Raw genomic sequence first — 13,258 nt, forward strand, 5'->3', positions numbered from 1 at the left:
GCAGAGAACAGGGATGGTTTCTAGTGTCGATTGGTGGTGTTTTAGCTTTTATGTGGATGTATGCAGATGCATTATGAATAAATCTTGTTTGTAACCTGTCCCTAATTTTCTTACAGGGAGATGGTTGGCAATACTTGAATCCTCTCTGGAAGAGCCTTTGACAAGATGCAGGAATTGTCTTATAACCTTACCTTAAAGGCATTATAAAGACACAGTATATAACTTGTAAAATGTCACTGAGTAGGTCTCGTTATCAGAAGATACAAATGAGAAGCTATATACTGTGAACAGTGCATCTCAAATAGCCACAAGCTCAAGGTGATTCAGGAGCCATTTGATGTGTATTGATACACAGACACACACACGTGTACGATATACACACATATAGACACACAGTATGCATGTGTGTTTGTGTGTGTGTTACTTACACTGCACATAAACAAAGTATAAACACTAATGGTGATTTAAAGACCTTATCCTTTAAACCTTAGGGCACAGAACTCTGGCTGCCATCAACTGGAGTTCCCGAGTTGCGTGCTTGCAGGATCAGGCCCTGTGCTAGTATTTAAAAACCACTTTTTTATTAGTACTGGTTAAGGTTTTCTATTTTTCACTTTTGCCAAAAATGTTTTGCACTTGAAACGTGATGTCACTTAATGGCAGTCATTCTGTTCCAGCAGTCACTGGGTAACTCACTTTGACGTGTGAATGATGCGTTGACAGCGCTCTTTGGGATGCTGATTTGAGAGCATGTTTCTGTCACTTGCGGTGTGAATTTTCTGCTCTTACAAGAAGTAGCAATACCTTCTCAAGAACGTTGTTGGCACTAACCCGGCGTGTCCTCACTGTTTCGTTTGTTCCTACTTCAGAAGTTTCACAGGTCTCTGGTCGCTCCTAGCCAGCTGCTTTTGGTCTTGCTGTGTGATGTTTTTTGGCTGTTGTCATGCCGATGCGTTTGGTTACATGTTTTGCTAAATCCCTCCTGGCAGATAGAGCTGAGGTCTTCAAACTTGCCTCAGCTTCCCTGCCCTCCCAGTCTGTCTGAGGAGCCCCAGTTCACAGCCCTGCCTTTAAAATCAAACTGCTGCTGATGCATTTGTGCAGAAATGCCAGGCTGTGAGTTGGGTGCGGCTGCTGCAGTGGGTCTGAGCCTCCTGAGCTGCCCATGCCCACTGCTGCTGTGGAGTCAGAGCCCCTCAGTCCTTGGTCAGGTAGAGCTGTACCTTCATTTTTTTTTTGCTTGTGATCGCTTTGAATGCTTCCTCGTGGGAGGAGATAAGAAGCCTTTTCAGATGAATGATTTTCTGATGTCCAAGTAATGATTTAGTAAATTACTACACTGAAACAAGAACTTTATTAATGAAATGAATGAAATGGGATGTAACTTGTTTTGTAAAATAAAAGAGTAAACAATCCTGCAGCTTGATCTTGCTTTGTAAGATAACCACTGTGACACAAAGAATGTGGATTCTATACATTTCTTAAACCTTCATTGCTTTTTAGTTTGTGTTCGTTACGAGTGAAGGTGTGTTTTCGAGAGGAGTGACAGCAAACAGATGTAAGATGTGCTGACTTCTGCTCAGTGCTGTTCTAACAGCACTCTGCAAAGAAACCCCTCTGTTTCTCACCCCCTGGCATGGGGCCCTGTCTTGCTGTAGTGTGGATTATGTTGTGCCTTTTGTCTGCTTTATTAACAGGATGACTTTTGCTTTGCACCTATTATGCTAATACATTTAGGTCAAAGTGTTGCTTATATCTGTTGTTGTATGTTGTGCATTTTATTATGCTTTATTTTTTGCTGGATATTAAAATCTCTTGAGTAACTCATGGCCATACAGAGGTGTGTGTGCAAGGAAACATCAGTTCACTGGATATAACGCTTGATAAGTCTTCCCAAGCTGAACTTTAGAACCCTGTGTAGTGAAGTGTGGCCTTTCTCTCATGAATGTTATTTGTCTGCTTGGATATACTTTATTTTTTTGCACGTTAGAAAGATTCATGTTATGAGTGATTTAAATACTATTTCTTAAGAAAAATGTGGACTGAATGAGCTTAGTTTTGTAACTGATTTTTTTTTTTAAAGAAATACCTTATTTTTAGCTATAGTCAGTGTTTCTCTGTAACCACCACAGTGATGCGGTTGTGGTAATCACTGAATACCACCACCAGGTATCGTCAGGAAAATGCATTCCTTACCACCTGCTGGCAGTCTGCCCGTCATGGTTCTGCTCTTGTTTCAGGTTAGTCTGATAAGTAACTAGGGCAATCAGTGCAGTTTGTAGCATCATCACAAAGACCACTCTAAATGCAGAATTAAACAAATGGAACATTTTCCCACAACCTTTGACTGTCACACACTGAAAATCACCATTGGAAACTTCTTTGTGAGGTTCCAGCCCCTGCTAGGAGAAGAGCAGAGCTTTCATGGTTTTGATGGCATCACTGTCGCAGCTGCAGAGATACTGTAGTCATTCTTAGGACATTTGAGTAACTTTATGCTTGTAATTCATTGAAGGTTTTTTTCTGTCTGCATGGTTGGTTGGTGGTGCATACTGAGAACATTCCACTTGTCCTCTGATAAATGTCTCTTGATGCTGAGTCCCCAGGTACCATCACTTTTCCCAACTAACTTGGGAGAGACAAGCATTAAAGTTTCTTATTTAAAGATCCCATCAGCAGGAGATTTCAGAACGATGTTCAGAAGTGTCATTTTACTTTTCTGATGGTTATGTGTTCAGTACATTTTACAGGACCGAAAACTTAAGTATTCCTAAGCCTTATTCTGTAAGGTGTTCCAGTAGCTGGCCTGGCTTGCAAGAGATTATTTTCCATTTTAAGTAGCCAATGTATACACTTGGAATTGTAATGTAATCCATGTACTTCAGATTTCTGTTGTGCACACCTGTGGAAGGCCTATGCAACTTCTTTCTCGAATTAGAAATGTTCAGAAAGAACTTTCTGAACAGAAATTTTTACCTTCAACATTTTAAAAGATGCTCTGGCAGTCTCTTCTTATTTGCCTTCCTTTCATGATTTGTGAAGTTAAAATTACGATGCTCGTGAATTAAAGGTGTCTCATTTAGTAGTGGGGATGCCCTCTTTCTTTCCACTGAAGCATTAGTTAATGAGAAACATTTATTCCCAGGTTCAGGGCTACCACAGTGCTGAGGGCACATGTGATCCGTTTCCATGGTTCTGGTCAGCGGAACGCTGCCTTTTGTTTATGTACTTGAGTGTTCCTCCCTGTTACTCCTGCCAGACACCATACAGCTGGTGGTGTTTAATTTGGGCAGCACTACACAGAGCACAGGGCTGGGCGGCAGTGGTTTTGGAAAGGCTGGGAAGCACAGGCCTTGTTTTGGCAAAGAAAAAGGAAAAAGATTGAGTTGTTCCCTCAGTTCTGAAATTCGTTCCATTTAAATTTCATCACTAACAGAGATTACCTTAAAATAAAAGTCTGGATTACTGCAGCACTGGACACTGGTGTGGTCTGCATTTCTCACATGTCGGATAATGTGTCTGGTTTGTTTTAAATATTCATCCACATTGTTGGGAAACACCATGCCAGAGGACTTCGTTTTAATGCAAAACAGAGACCAACCCTGGCTGTAAATGAGACAGGAAATACCGTTCAGTCATGTTCCTCACCTCTCCTTGCATTGCTTCAGGGCCATGGCGTGTTTTAAGCATCGTTACTGACAGCTTTAGTCACAGCCAAATGGGATTTCATTTCAGTTTTCTCTCAGTGGCATTGATATGTACAGAGGGCTGAGTCAAAGCATTTAACTGCTGCTTCCAAGAGTAATCTACTAAGATAGGTACTTAACAAACAAACAGCTTCCCCCTCCTCTTTCGCAATTTCTTCTGCAATTCAGAACGTTTCTGCTGGGATAAACAGCAGCAGTGGTGTTCTCCTTGCTCTTCCTAGCAGTGCCCAAGTGATGCCAAACTTGAGCATCAGCTATGGGTGCACAGGTGTAGTTCTTCAGCAACTGAAGGGCTGAGCCTGGCTCAAACATACTTTTCCCTTTAGATTTTTACTCCTTTGTAGCAACTGTGTTTCAAACTCCACCACCCTTGATTCAGTAGAGCAACAAGAAGATTGCTGTGAGGAAGCACCCCGGGATGGAAGGTAGGTTTGAGAATGACGAGAACTGAGCGTGCTGCCCTTTGCTGGTACAAGGGGGGCTCAGCTCTTGTAAGAGCACCAAGGATGGGAGAAGCGGGCACCTGCAATGTGCTGGTTCCTGAGGGACCAAGGAAGGTCACACAGTGCCTGCTGGTATGTTGGAAAGGCCTTTTTTTTTTCTTCCCTAATGGTGTCAAAGCAAATTTTCATTGTAATGCAGACTGCTAGTAAAAGCCTTGAAGTCAGATTAGATTTAAGAATGCTCAGGTAAGTAGTAGTTAAACTTGGGCCCAGCTGCTTGTCCTTTCATGTTGCTTTAAAAATACTATAAAATTAGTAGTTATTTCTGCTCTACTGTAGGAAAATGCTGACAGCTAACATAGAAAGCATTTTTCCACAGAACTGTAAAGATTCTTGGAGATGGGAGGGTCACCTCTTAAGCAAGGCTGCATTACAGCTAAACAGCAGACTGACCAGCAGCACCTGCTCAGCTGACTTTTGCACATTCTTTCAAATGCCTGACTGCTTTTTTCTTACCGCTGCTGAGCAGTCAAGGTGTAGATTTGTTTGGAATACTACAAGTTATGCATCACCCTTCTGCTTGTATGTAAGTGATGGCTCTCAGGCTTCTCCAGCTGCTGGCAGTATTCACTGCAGGGTGTGTTCCCTGAAACTATCACAGCTGCTTTGGATTTCCTCACAGCGGAGGTCCTGTGTTTAACTTAACATCCTTCCAGCTTTAGTAAGTAGCTGCTGTGGATTCACTGCAGCAACTTCCTGAGGTCAGTAACTTTGCATTACCCAGTCTGAATGCATGAATTTATTGCTAGGACTGTAAGCACCACATTACTGAGTAACCACAACAAAACCAACACAACACCCTTATTAACACAAAACTTGAATTAACTTTATTTTCCCCTACAGTCAACAACTGGTCTGCATTGAACTTGAAAGCAACAAAATAAATGAAATCTCCAAATGACGGGGCCAGAAATCCAGATTTAATTACCTCTGTGAAAACGCTTCAGCTGTAGTATTGGTCTGTAAAAAAACCACTGGAGTTGGAAATGAGTTCGTAAATCAAAAATATTCTACACCTTGGGAAAGAAGTCAGCAGTAACATTCTCGTAAGGACACTGTAAATTTACATTTTCTTCATGAAAGGTACATACTATTCTGCACTTCACATCAAGTCACTGATGCAAGTTTTGTTTCTGTAAAAAGTTACAATCTGTGGCAGGAAAACAAACTGCAAAACCCTTTCTTGCATTTTATCCAAAGAAAATGTTCAAGTTTGTATAAAGCTTCCCTATAGCTGGAAAGTGAACACGTTCAATCTCCATTTATATTACTTTAGTGCATTCAATGTGACAGTTTTCACCACCTTTTTCTTTAAAAAGAAAAACAACAAAAAACAAACAAGAAATCAGTATAAAAGACAGAGGAAACAAATAGCGCTACAGCGGGGATTTCTTCAGTTGATTTGAGCACTAAATAAAGATGCAGAGAAACAGATTTCCAGAAGAACTTCTGCCCTCCAGGTGAAGGTGGTGAGGGCCAAAAGGTTTGCAAACCCTCTACCACTGCCAGACACAGAAAAGGGGTTGTATACCTGTCAACCTTTTTCTTTCCTACAACAGGCTCTGCTTGTTCTACTAATGTAAACATTTTCCTAAAATAGTTTAGTTTCAGTTCTGAAGCACCAGCCACAGTATGGTGCTCAGCTGTACGTTTCTATAGCATTCATTACTGTCGATTCAGCTTTTTCCAGAGGATGCAAATTTAGCCCTTGTATCTGTAATGTGCAAGGTTTGCCTCGTCTACCTGATGAAGCGATAGCAGAAGGCAGCAGCACTGCAATTGCTGCTAACCAAAAGCAGCTCATCCGGTCGGAGCCGTCCCCCGGTTATCTGTCCTGCCCCAGCTCTGCTGGGAACTGCAGCTTTGCTTCTTACACCCCACATCAAAACCAGCCTGCAGCGAGAGGAAAGGACGGCTGAAGAAACCATGGAGCAGTAATTATGGGAGGAACTTACTGTGAAAGTTTAATTTCAAAGACAGCTTTATTTCCTCGTAATTGTCGAAAACAAGTCATTTTAGATTTAACCATTCCAGTTTACATGCTGCTGCTCTTCAGCTGAATGTATTCCAAAAAGAGATTGACAAGTATGCATGTGCCAAGGACCAAATTACAGGGTTCTTTGGTGCAGTCAGTCCAAATTCTCAACCGATTTGAAGGATAATATGTACCAATAAAAAAAACGCTGCTAGACTTGGATAGCAGCTCTGTCTTGCTTCACATTACAAATCTAAAACAGCTGTTCTCAATAAGCCAATATTTTTAATCAGACATTGCCTGAAAATTTTGTACAATAATCTGGACCAATGATGGTTCTGTACCCTCATGTTGCTGTGAAACATGACTTGAGCTAAAGGCAAAGACCGGTTATCTCAAGGACAACTGCTTCGTATTAGCATTCGGAACAGTGTATTTAAACTGTCTTCCTGTTGGGTCTCTTGCCTTTCTTTAAAATTAGTTTATTCTTAATGTAGCCACGCTTCCTTTTGGAGGTCTAAAAAGAAAAACAGAACACAATGCATTAGTTAATGATTTAATCTGGACCGCGATTTTAATGCCGTGCGTTTCAATCTGAGCATTAGATTTATTTTTAAAGAGCTTAATGGGTAAATCCTCAACTAAGTAATACCTGTTTATTATTTTTAAAACTGCAATTGTTAATTCATGCCCAGCACTCGCTTTGGTATGTGCTGTACTTTTCCAAGCTGCATATACACAATCTGTAGAGTTATTTTCAAAGCTTGAGCTGAGGCAGAATTAATAATTAACCAATGTGATAAAGCTTTACTAAATAGGCCAAAGAGCAGAAGTGACAGCATTAGTTTTGTTTGGAAATACCACCTTACATCTTTTGCCCTATTTGGTTCTCTTTGAAGTTGGCAAGGTAGATAGTAATATTTGCACAAAAAATGTTTTTCAAAAATAAGAGAAACTGCACACTCATATTTTAATCTTTAGTCCTCTGCTGCCTGCAGGCTAGTTAGTGCTTTCTGCTCATGGGTCTTTATCAGTGTTTTAGGTTCCTCTTTCTTCTTTTTATATAATAAAGGTGGTGATGGGGAGATGCTAGTCTTGGCTCGTATTAAATTCAAATGCATAAATAAATAGTCAGCTCCTGGCAAGCAGAGCTGCACAGTGAGCAGCTCCCACACTTGCTGCAATGTGCCATGCATAGCAGCAGGCTCCTTTATGTCCATTAAAGACAACTTTTTAACTTTTTGCTGAAAATAAGTGTTTTAAAGTGAGATATCAACACAGTACTCAGATTTGGTACTCTGGTGAGTTTGAGCAATGTCACCCTTATTGTGGAAGAGTGACAGGAGAAGGACTGGACTTCCAGTAAGGAAGCAAGCATTTGAAACCCTCAGCTACTGCAGAACCCTCAGCACGTGATTAAGCAATCTGAGTTTAGACACTGGCCCCGAGTTCTTTCCTGGTTCACTCATTTCTTAATGGGAAATCCTTTAGTAGTTGGTGCTACAACAGCAGGTGCTGGATCAAAATTGCCTTTAGAGAGAACCAGCACATGCACAGCTCTAGCGAGGTCAGTGCATTTACAAATACTACTTACAGTCCTGCTTTATCACCTACAAGCAAAAGTAACACTGTATGTTAGGTTCAGAAAAACTTCTGTTGTCTTTTTAAAGTAAGACTAGCTTCTTTGGCAACTCTCAAATGCCTTATTTCACTTAAAATATGCAACTTTTACCATTTTTACCAGTCCCCTCCAACACTCCTTATCTGTACTTATATGACGGATGTATGTTTACTGCCTGCACTAATTCACACACATTTCTTTCTGACAGGATTCTGGGATTCCTTTTGCAACGTATGTTAGCATACACAGGGGTCAGAAGCCATGAAGGACAGGGCTGCTGCTACAGTTCTCCCGTGCTCCCTGATAACAAATCCTTCTTAGCAGGCTGAAGCAGCACGCCAAACTAACACTAAGATGACATCGAACAGTAAGCAGCCAGACACTTAAGTTCCATCAACAAAAGTTTCATATTTAATTTATTTTATACAAAAGTGCCATTTTTAAACTTCTAGGCATCACTACTTTCAAACAAAGTCAGAAAGCAACTTCCACAGAATTTACTTAGTGAGCCATAGTTACTGAAACATGAATTGATTTACTTTAGAGAGTATAATTCCAGTTACATGAAGACTTAGGAGCTGTAACAGCCAATGACACGCTCTATTTCCAGTTAGTGTTCTGCCTAAAAAAAAATCTAGCCTTGTGTCTTCACATGCTTGTAAGTTAAGCAGACAGTAAATTAACAATTATTACCAGCAGGCAGGTCTGATATTGGACACTAACATGAACAGTATCCGTAATATTCTGGCTAGTGGAAATACATAATTCACCCGCTATGTGATTGACTTAAAAGTAAACTGCCCTCTCTTGACCCTCCGAGTTACTTCACTGGGAACCCACCTTCTTTGACAAATACTTCTGTTTCGGTACAATGTTGGTTACTCTAAGTTTATGATCCAACGTCTCCCTGTTGTCTAGTTGTTTCACCTTGTATATTCTAACCAGCCAGTGCTCTGAGGTAAAGGCTTCCTCCAGATGTTTAAATTTAATGTCCTTGTTTCCAATCTCAGCGTTTCGCGTACGATCAAATCCTGGGGGTGTCCGAAAATCCAGCTACAAAGATTAGAGTTGTGTATTAGTTAAGACAAAACCCAAAAGCACATCACCACAAACTGTGGTGCTTCATACCACAGGGCAGCAATTTCCACTGGTCTGGTCAAAGGATGCTACTTCCTTTATTACATTGGTCATTGCTACACAGAAAATACTCTCTTATTCTCAACTGTAAAAATTGAGAAGTCTCATTCATTCCTGCAGTTGATGCAAGAAACAGCGCTTTGTATCTTCGATGGAAACACCACTTCTGCATTCAGAGATTAAACTATTCCAGTGAAAGACTAAGGTACAGCAGCTCATAGCAGGTTGGGTTTTTTTTGGCACAGCTGTTAATGTGTACTTTTCTACTCTCGTACTGAAATAGTTTGCACTTCCATGTTTCTTCCGTACAAGTCCAAAATAGTTTCTTATTGGGGTTATCAGTTAAATTTGACCCCTGTGTTAGGAACACGATCCCTTGGCTGCAAAGCTATAGCTGAATAAAGGGCTTTTGTGCAAAGAGGTCAGAATGAGGAGCCCCTGGGACAAGGGCTGGTGGTGAGAACAGGAGAAAAAAGCAAAGCAGGCCGATTTAGCTACAAACATGTTTGATGATCCCAAGAATTGTGTGTTTACATCAATTATGCCCTCCCCCTCTTATAGCATGGTGTTGCATAATATACTGGTGTGACTTGGGTAGAAATTGGATGGTTTCTGACAGATACTAAATAAAGACAATTATTAATAGTTCTGTTTTGCTGTTAGGAACAACAAATGCTCCCCACCACATAAGAATTGAAGCTTATTGAGTGCTCTGCATAATGGAATTAGGACACTCATCTGAGACCAAGTAAAGGACAGCACAAAGCTAAGTGTCAGTCTAGGTTAGCAGTACAACTGCTTCTGCCTAAAGGCTCCGTGCAGAAAGTAGTTTGGAGGCATTATAATTAATTGGTGAAGATAACTTCCTTGCTTAACGATTCTACTATTAGGAGCAGTGCTCAATCTAAACGGTGGAAAATGCATCAAAGTAACATTTGTATTCTCACATTTTAATTATGGTTTAGTAGAAGAGTTAGCACTAACCTGCATCTCTCCAAATCTGTAATAGGACATCTTATACATGAGGCAGTTCAGCAGTGTTGGAGAACCTGCCTTGTCTACCCGGAATTCTCCCTGAGGAGTGAAGTAATCACTTTCCTTTAAAAGCAAAAGAAGATAGAGTCAATATAAACTAAACCTCTATGTAAGGTAATTTCTCATTCCTTTCTCCACAAAAACCAACAGAACAAACCACCACCACCACCACACCAACAAAGCTTTCGTAAAGAATCTAAATTGACTTAAAAGCCCGATTCGAGTCAGTCATGATGGTGCTCACTGAAGGTAGAATCAGTTACAAACTCCTCACTGTAAGCTAAAATGCTGCAGAACAATCTTTCTACATCCCTGTTCTTGTCTCACTACAAATTTTGTCACTTTACTGTAAACAGTCACTGGAAAACTGACTTGAAAACATACAAACTAGTTGGAGGATGTCTGCCCGAATTACTCTTGAAACGTGCAAAGCACCATACTGTTAATATACAAGATCTGTGTGTTATTGTAGACTTCCTTTGTGCACAGTTTGTACCTATAATTTTTTTTGCTGTTTTCACCTCAAGTGCAAGATGAAACTCTCCATGCAGCTTCTCCATTATGCCTGTGCTGTCTGAAAGTTTTTGTTTGGCTTAAGCAAATATCACTGCAGACTTCTGCAATCAGAGACATTCAAATAACTTCAACTCTACATAAATAAATATTAATGCTAGCTTGTCTCCTGCTATTACAGAGTTTGAAGAAATCTGTAACACCAACTATTTAAACATTCTGAGTGCTCTGACTTGTTTTTTAGTAATTCAGTGGTGCACAGGAATGATAAAAGATACCTTGTTCTTTTATTACAATGCATAAAAGAAATTGAAAAGCTTTTGAGATTACTGACCTTTCATAGCTAAATACTGAAAGAACCTGTGCTACAGACTGCAGGCCTCTGCCCTGCTATTGTTCTGGAAGAACAACCCCTAACATATTTCTCAAATAATTGCAGTAAATAGAGATTTCCCTCCACTGTGATGAACACGACAAAGTAAATAAAGGTTAAAAAAAAAGAAAAAAGTGGAGGTGAAAATACAGAACAAACACATTCAGCCAAGAAGCTTTCAGTTTCCCTGCGTGCATTTCCACTTACCCGAATATCTTTGGGATGTTCCCCCTCTGCTATTCTCACCATCCACAAGAACTTATTGATGTCATCACCAGAGTAGCCGATCACACCACCAAAAATAATCAGAACATAATCCACATCCAGACTTCGCATGATCTCGTATGCTGCCGATTCATTTGAGGACATGGCCTTTCCCACCTGCATCACAGCAAAAACACCCTCAGGATCTGTACAGCTCCCTAATGACCACGTTCTCAGGTCAAGCATCTGCAAGTCCAAAAATACGGTCACCCACCAGATCCCACAATCTCCTTCTAAGTAAATAAAACAGATTGTCTTTATTTAGAAGGCCTAAAGCTCAACCTGAATGGAAAAGGCTTCTGCTCTGCAGGAGAAGGAAGGGCTGCCTACTGAAATGAGCTATAAGAAGTGTGGTAACAACCGCTTTCCTTTTGTGGCAGCTACAGATTTTTCCAGTGACAGCTGCATTGCCAAAAGTTGGTGTGGCAGAAAATGCCGTGCTGCAAATTATTTGCAGCCTGACAGGAATACATTTTTTGAAATGCTGGTGTTCTTTTGCTGTCCCCCTCCCTCCCTTTTTTTCTTTCCTTCCTTCTGTCCCTCTCTACTACAGCAGTCATGCTGCACTGTGCTCAGTAGCAGATAGGCTTCCTTGGTGTGGAATTCAGGGAAAGTTTGTGGAGAGAAAATACCAGACCAGAGTTACCTTTGAGTTAAAAGCGTAGCACTGGCAAGCCAATGTTTTGGCCCTGAAAATCTTTTTAAACTGTATGTAAAAAATCTTCCGGAATGTTCATTTTTCCACTTAAAAATTTAAAAATCCACTTAGGTCACTAACTGGCATCTGTTCAGTAGTCCTGTTTGCCATAGAATCTCCTGCACTTAACAGTATAATAATGTCTCACTGTAGTAGAAGGGCACAACTACCATATAAATAATACTGAATCCAAATTGGTAAAATTCAGTTAAGAACTTGATTAGAAAATACTAAGCTTACGCAGCAATCTGTCAAAAAGAAGCTCAGTTTCTTAGCTATTATCTGTATGAAATTATTTGGCAGATTTCCATTTCTGCGCAGGAAAAAGTCATCTGGCAAATATTTCAGGGCAATGCCTCATTCAGAACACAAGTTCAGAGATGTGCCACAAAGCACACGTAGTGCTTACTTCTCCCTTTGTTTGCAGATGGAAGCTACCAACTCTCCAGTCATACTGGGGAGAATTCTTTATTAAAAACCATTAATAATCAGTGCTGTAACGTGCACAGTTACTGTGTGTACAAAGTACAGGTGATTGTTTTATGGTCTGTCTATTCACCTTATACATCTTGTCCTGAAGAATCTGCAGGTTTGGACTTAGCATCTGTACTATAGATACTGGCAACAGCAAAACAGAGCTATCTATAGAGCAGATGAACACAGACAGACAGACATTCAGTTTAGAAGCTCTGTAACACACTGACTCTGGCAGGTCGACAAGAAAAAAAAAGAGAAAAGCCTCATTACATGGGAAGGCTTGCTGACTAATATCAGCAACACTGATTCAATTTCCCAAGCTTTCTTTTGGCTGATTCTAGCTCCCTGCCACTGCCAAAAGCACCTCACCTCACACATTTTTACAGTACTTGGTATGCTTCAAGCATAACTCAATTAATTTGTTCATTTTGAACGCTGCTTGCCAGCACATCTGGTCCAACTGCTGCGCTGGGTACTGACAGAAGACAGAAACTATTTTGTCACTTTCCTCAAGCTCTTCCTGGCCCTCTGCCCACATCACAGAACACAGGTCTTGTGGGAAGAAGCAGGCACTGAGTGGTGGCTGACTACACAGCACCTAGGAAGGCTACAATGTATGGCATTCCTTTGTTTCTGAAAAAAGGATAGTGCCTCTGTAGGCACAGACAGTGCTAACAAACGCCCTGCCTTAGATGGCACACACAACCCTTATACTTCAGAACTGGAAGAAATTAAAGGTACAGATGTTTTATCAAACTGCAGATTTGAGAAAACAATCACTTCAAGTCTGCAACACTTCCATTGCTACTTTCTCCGATTTCCAGGATGTCAAAAAAATGCATTTCATACGGTCGGTTTTCAGGGTGCCACTCAAAATCCAGTCAAACGCATTGCTGAACTGAAATGATCTGTGTTTGGGCAGTGCTGGCCGAGCAGTGCTACCAGTGAGTTTTTCT

At 40.7% G+C, this 13,258-nt stretch overlaps 2 protein-coding genes across 3 annotated transcripts in view; one reads left to right on the top strand and one right to left on the bottom strand.

Annotated features, from left to right (window-relative positions):
• OSBPL10 (oxysterol binding protein like 10) overlaps positions 1-3,478 on the top strand; it is a 98,825-nt gene extending 95,347 nt beyond the window's left edge. For both annotated transcript variants that reach the window (XM_042888507.1, XM_042888508.1), the window contains exon 12: positions 117-3,478. In XM_042888507.1, the coding sequence (XP_042744441.1) occupies positions 117-161 (45 nt within the window). In that variant the 3' untranslated portion in view covers positions 162-3,478. The remainder of the gene's footprint in view (positions 1-116) is intronic.
• A 2,695-nt stretch (positions 3,479-6,173) lies between these two features.
• STT3B (STT3 oligosaccharyltransferase complex catalytic subunit B) overlaps positions 6,174-13,258 on the bottom strand; it is a 48,107-nt gene continuing 41,022 nt past the window's right edge. Inside the window, 4 exon segments of the mRNA XM_042888506.1 lie at positions 6,174-6,702; positions 8,647-8,859; positions 9,928-10,041; positions 11,072-11,245. Coding sequence (XP_042744440.1) covers positions 6,622-6,702; positions 8,647-8,859; positions 9,928-10,041; positions 11,072-11,245 — 582 coding nt within the window. The 3' untranslated portion in view covers positions 6,174-6,621.

Source organism: Lagopus leucura, unplaced genomic scaffold, assembly GCF_019238085.1.
Source record: "Lagopus leucura isolate 7727_CA_CO unplaced genomic scaffold, USGS_WTPT01 Super-Scaffold_100157, whole genome shotgun sequence".
Classification (NCBI taxonomy): domain Eukaryota; kingdom Metazoa; phylum Chordata; class Aves; order Galliformes; family Phasianidae; genus Lagopus; species Lagopus leucura.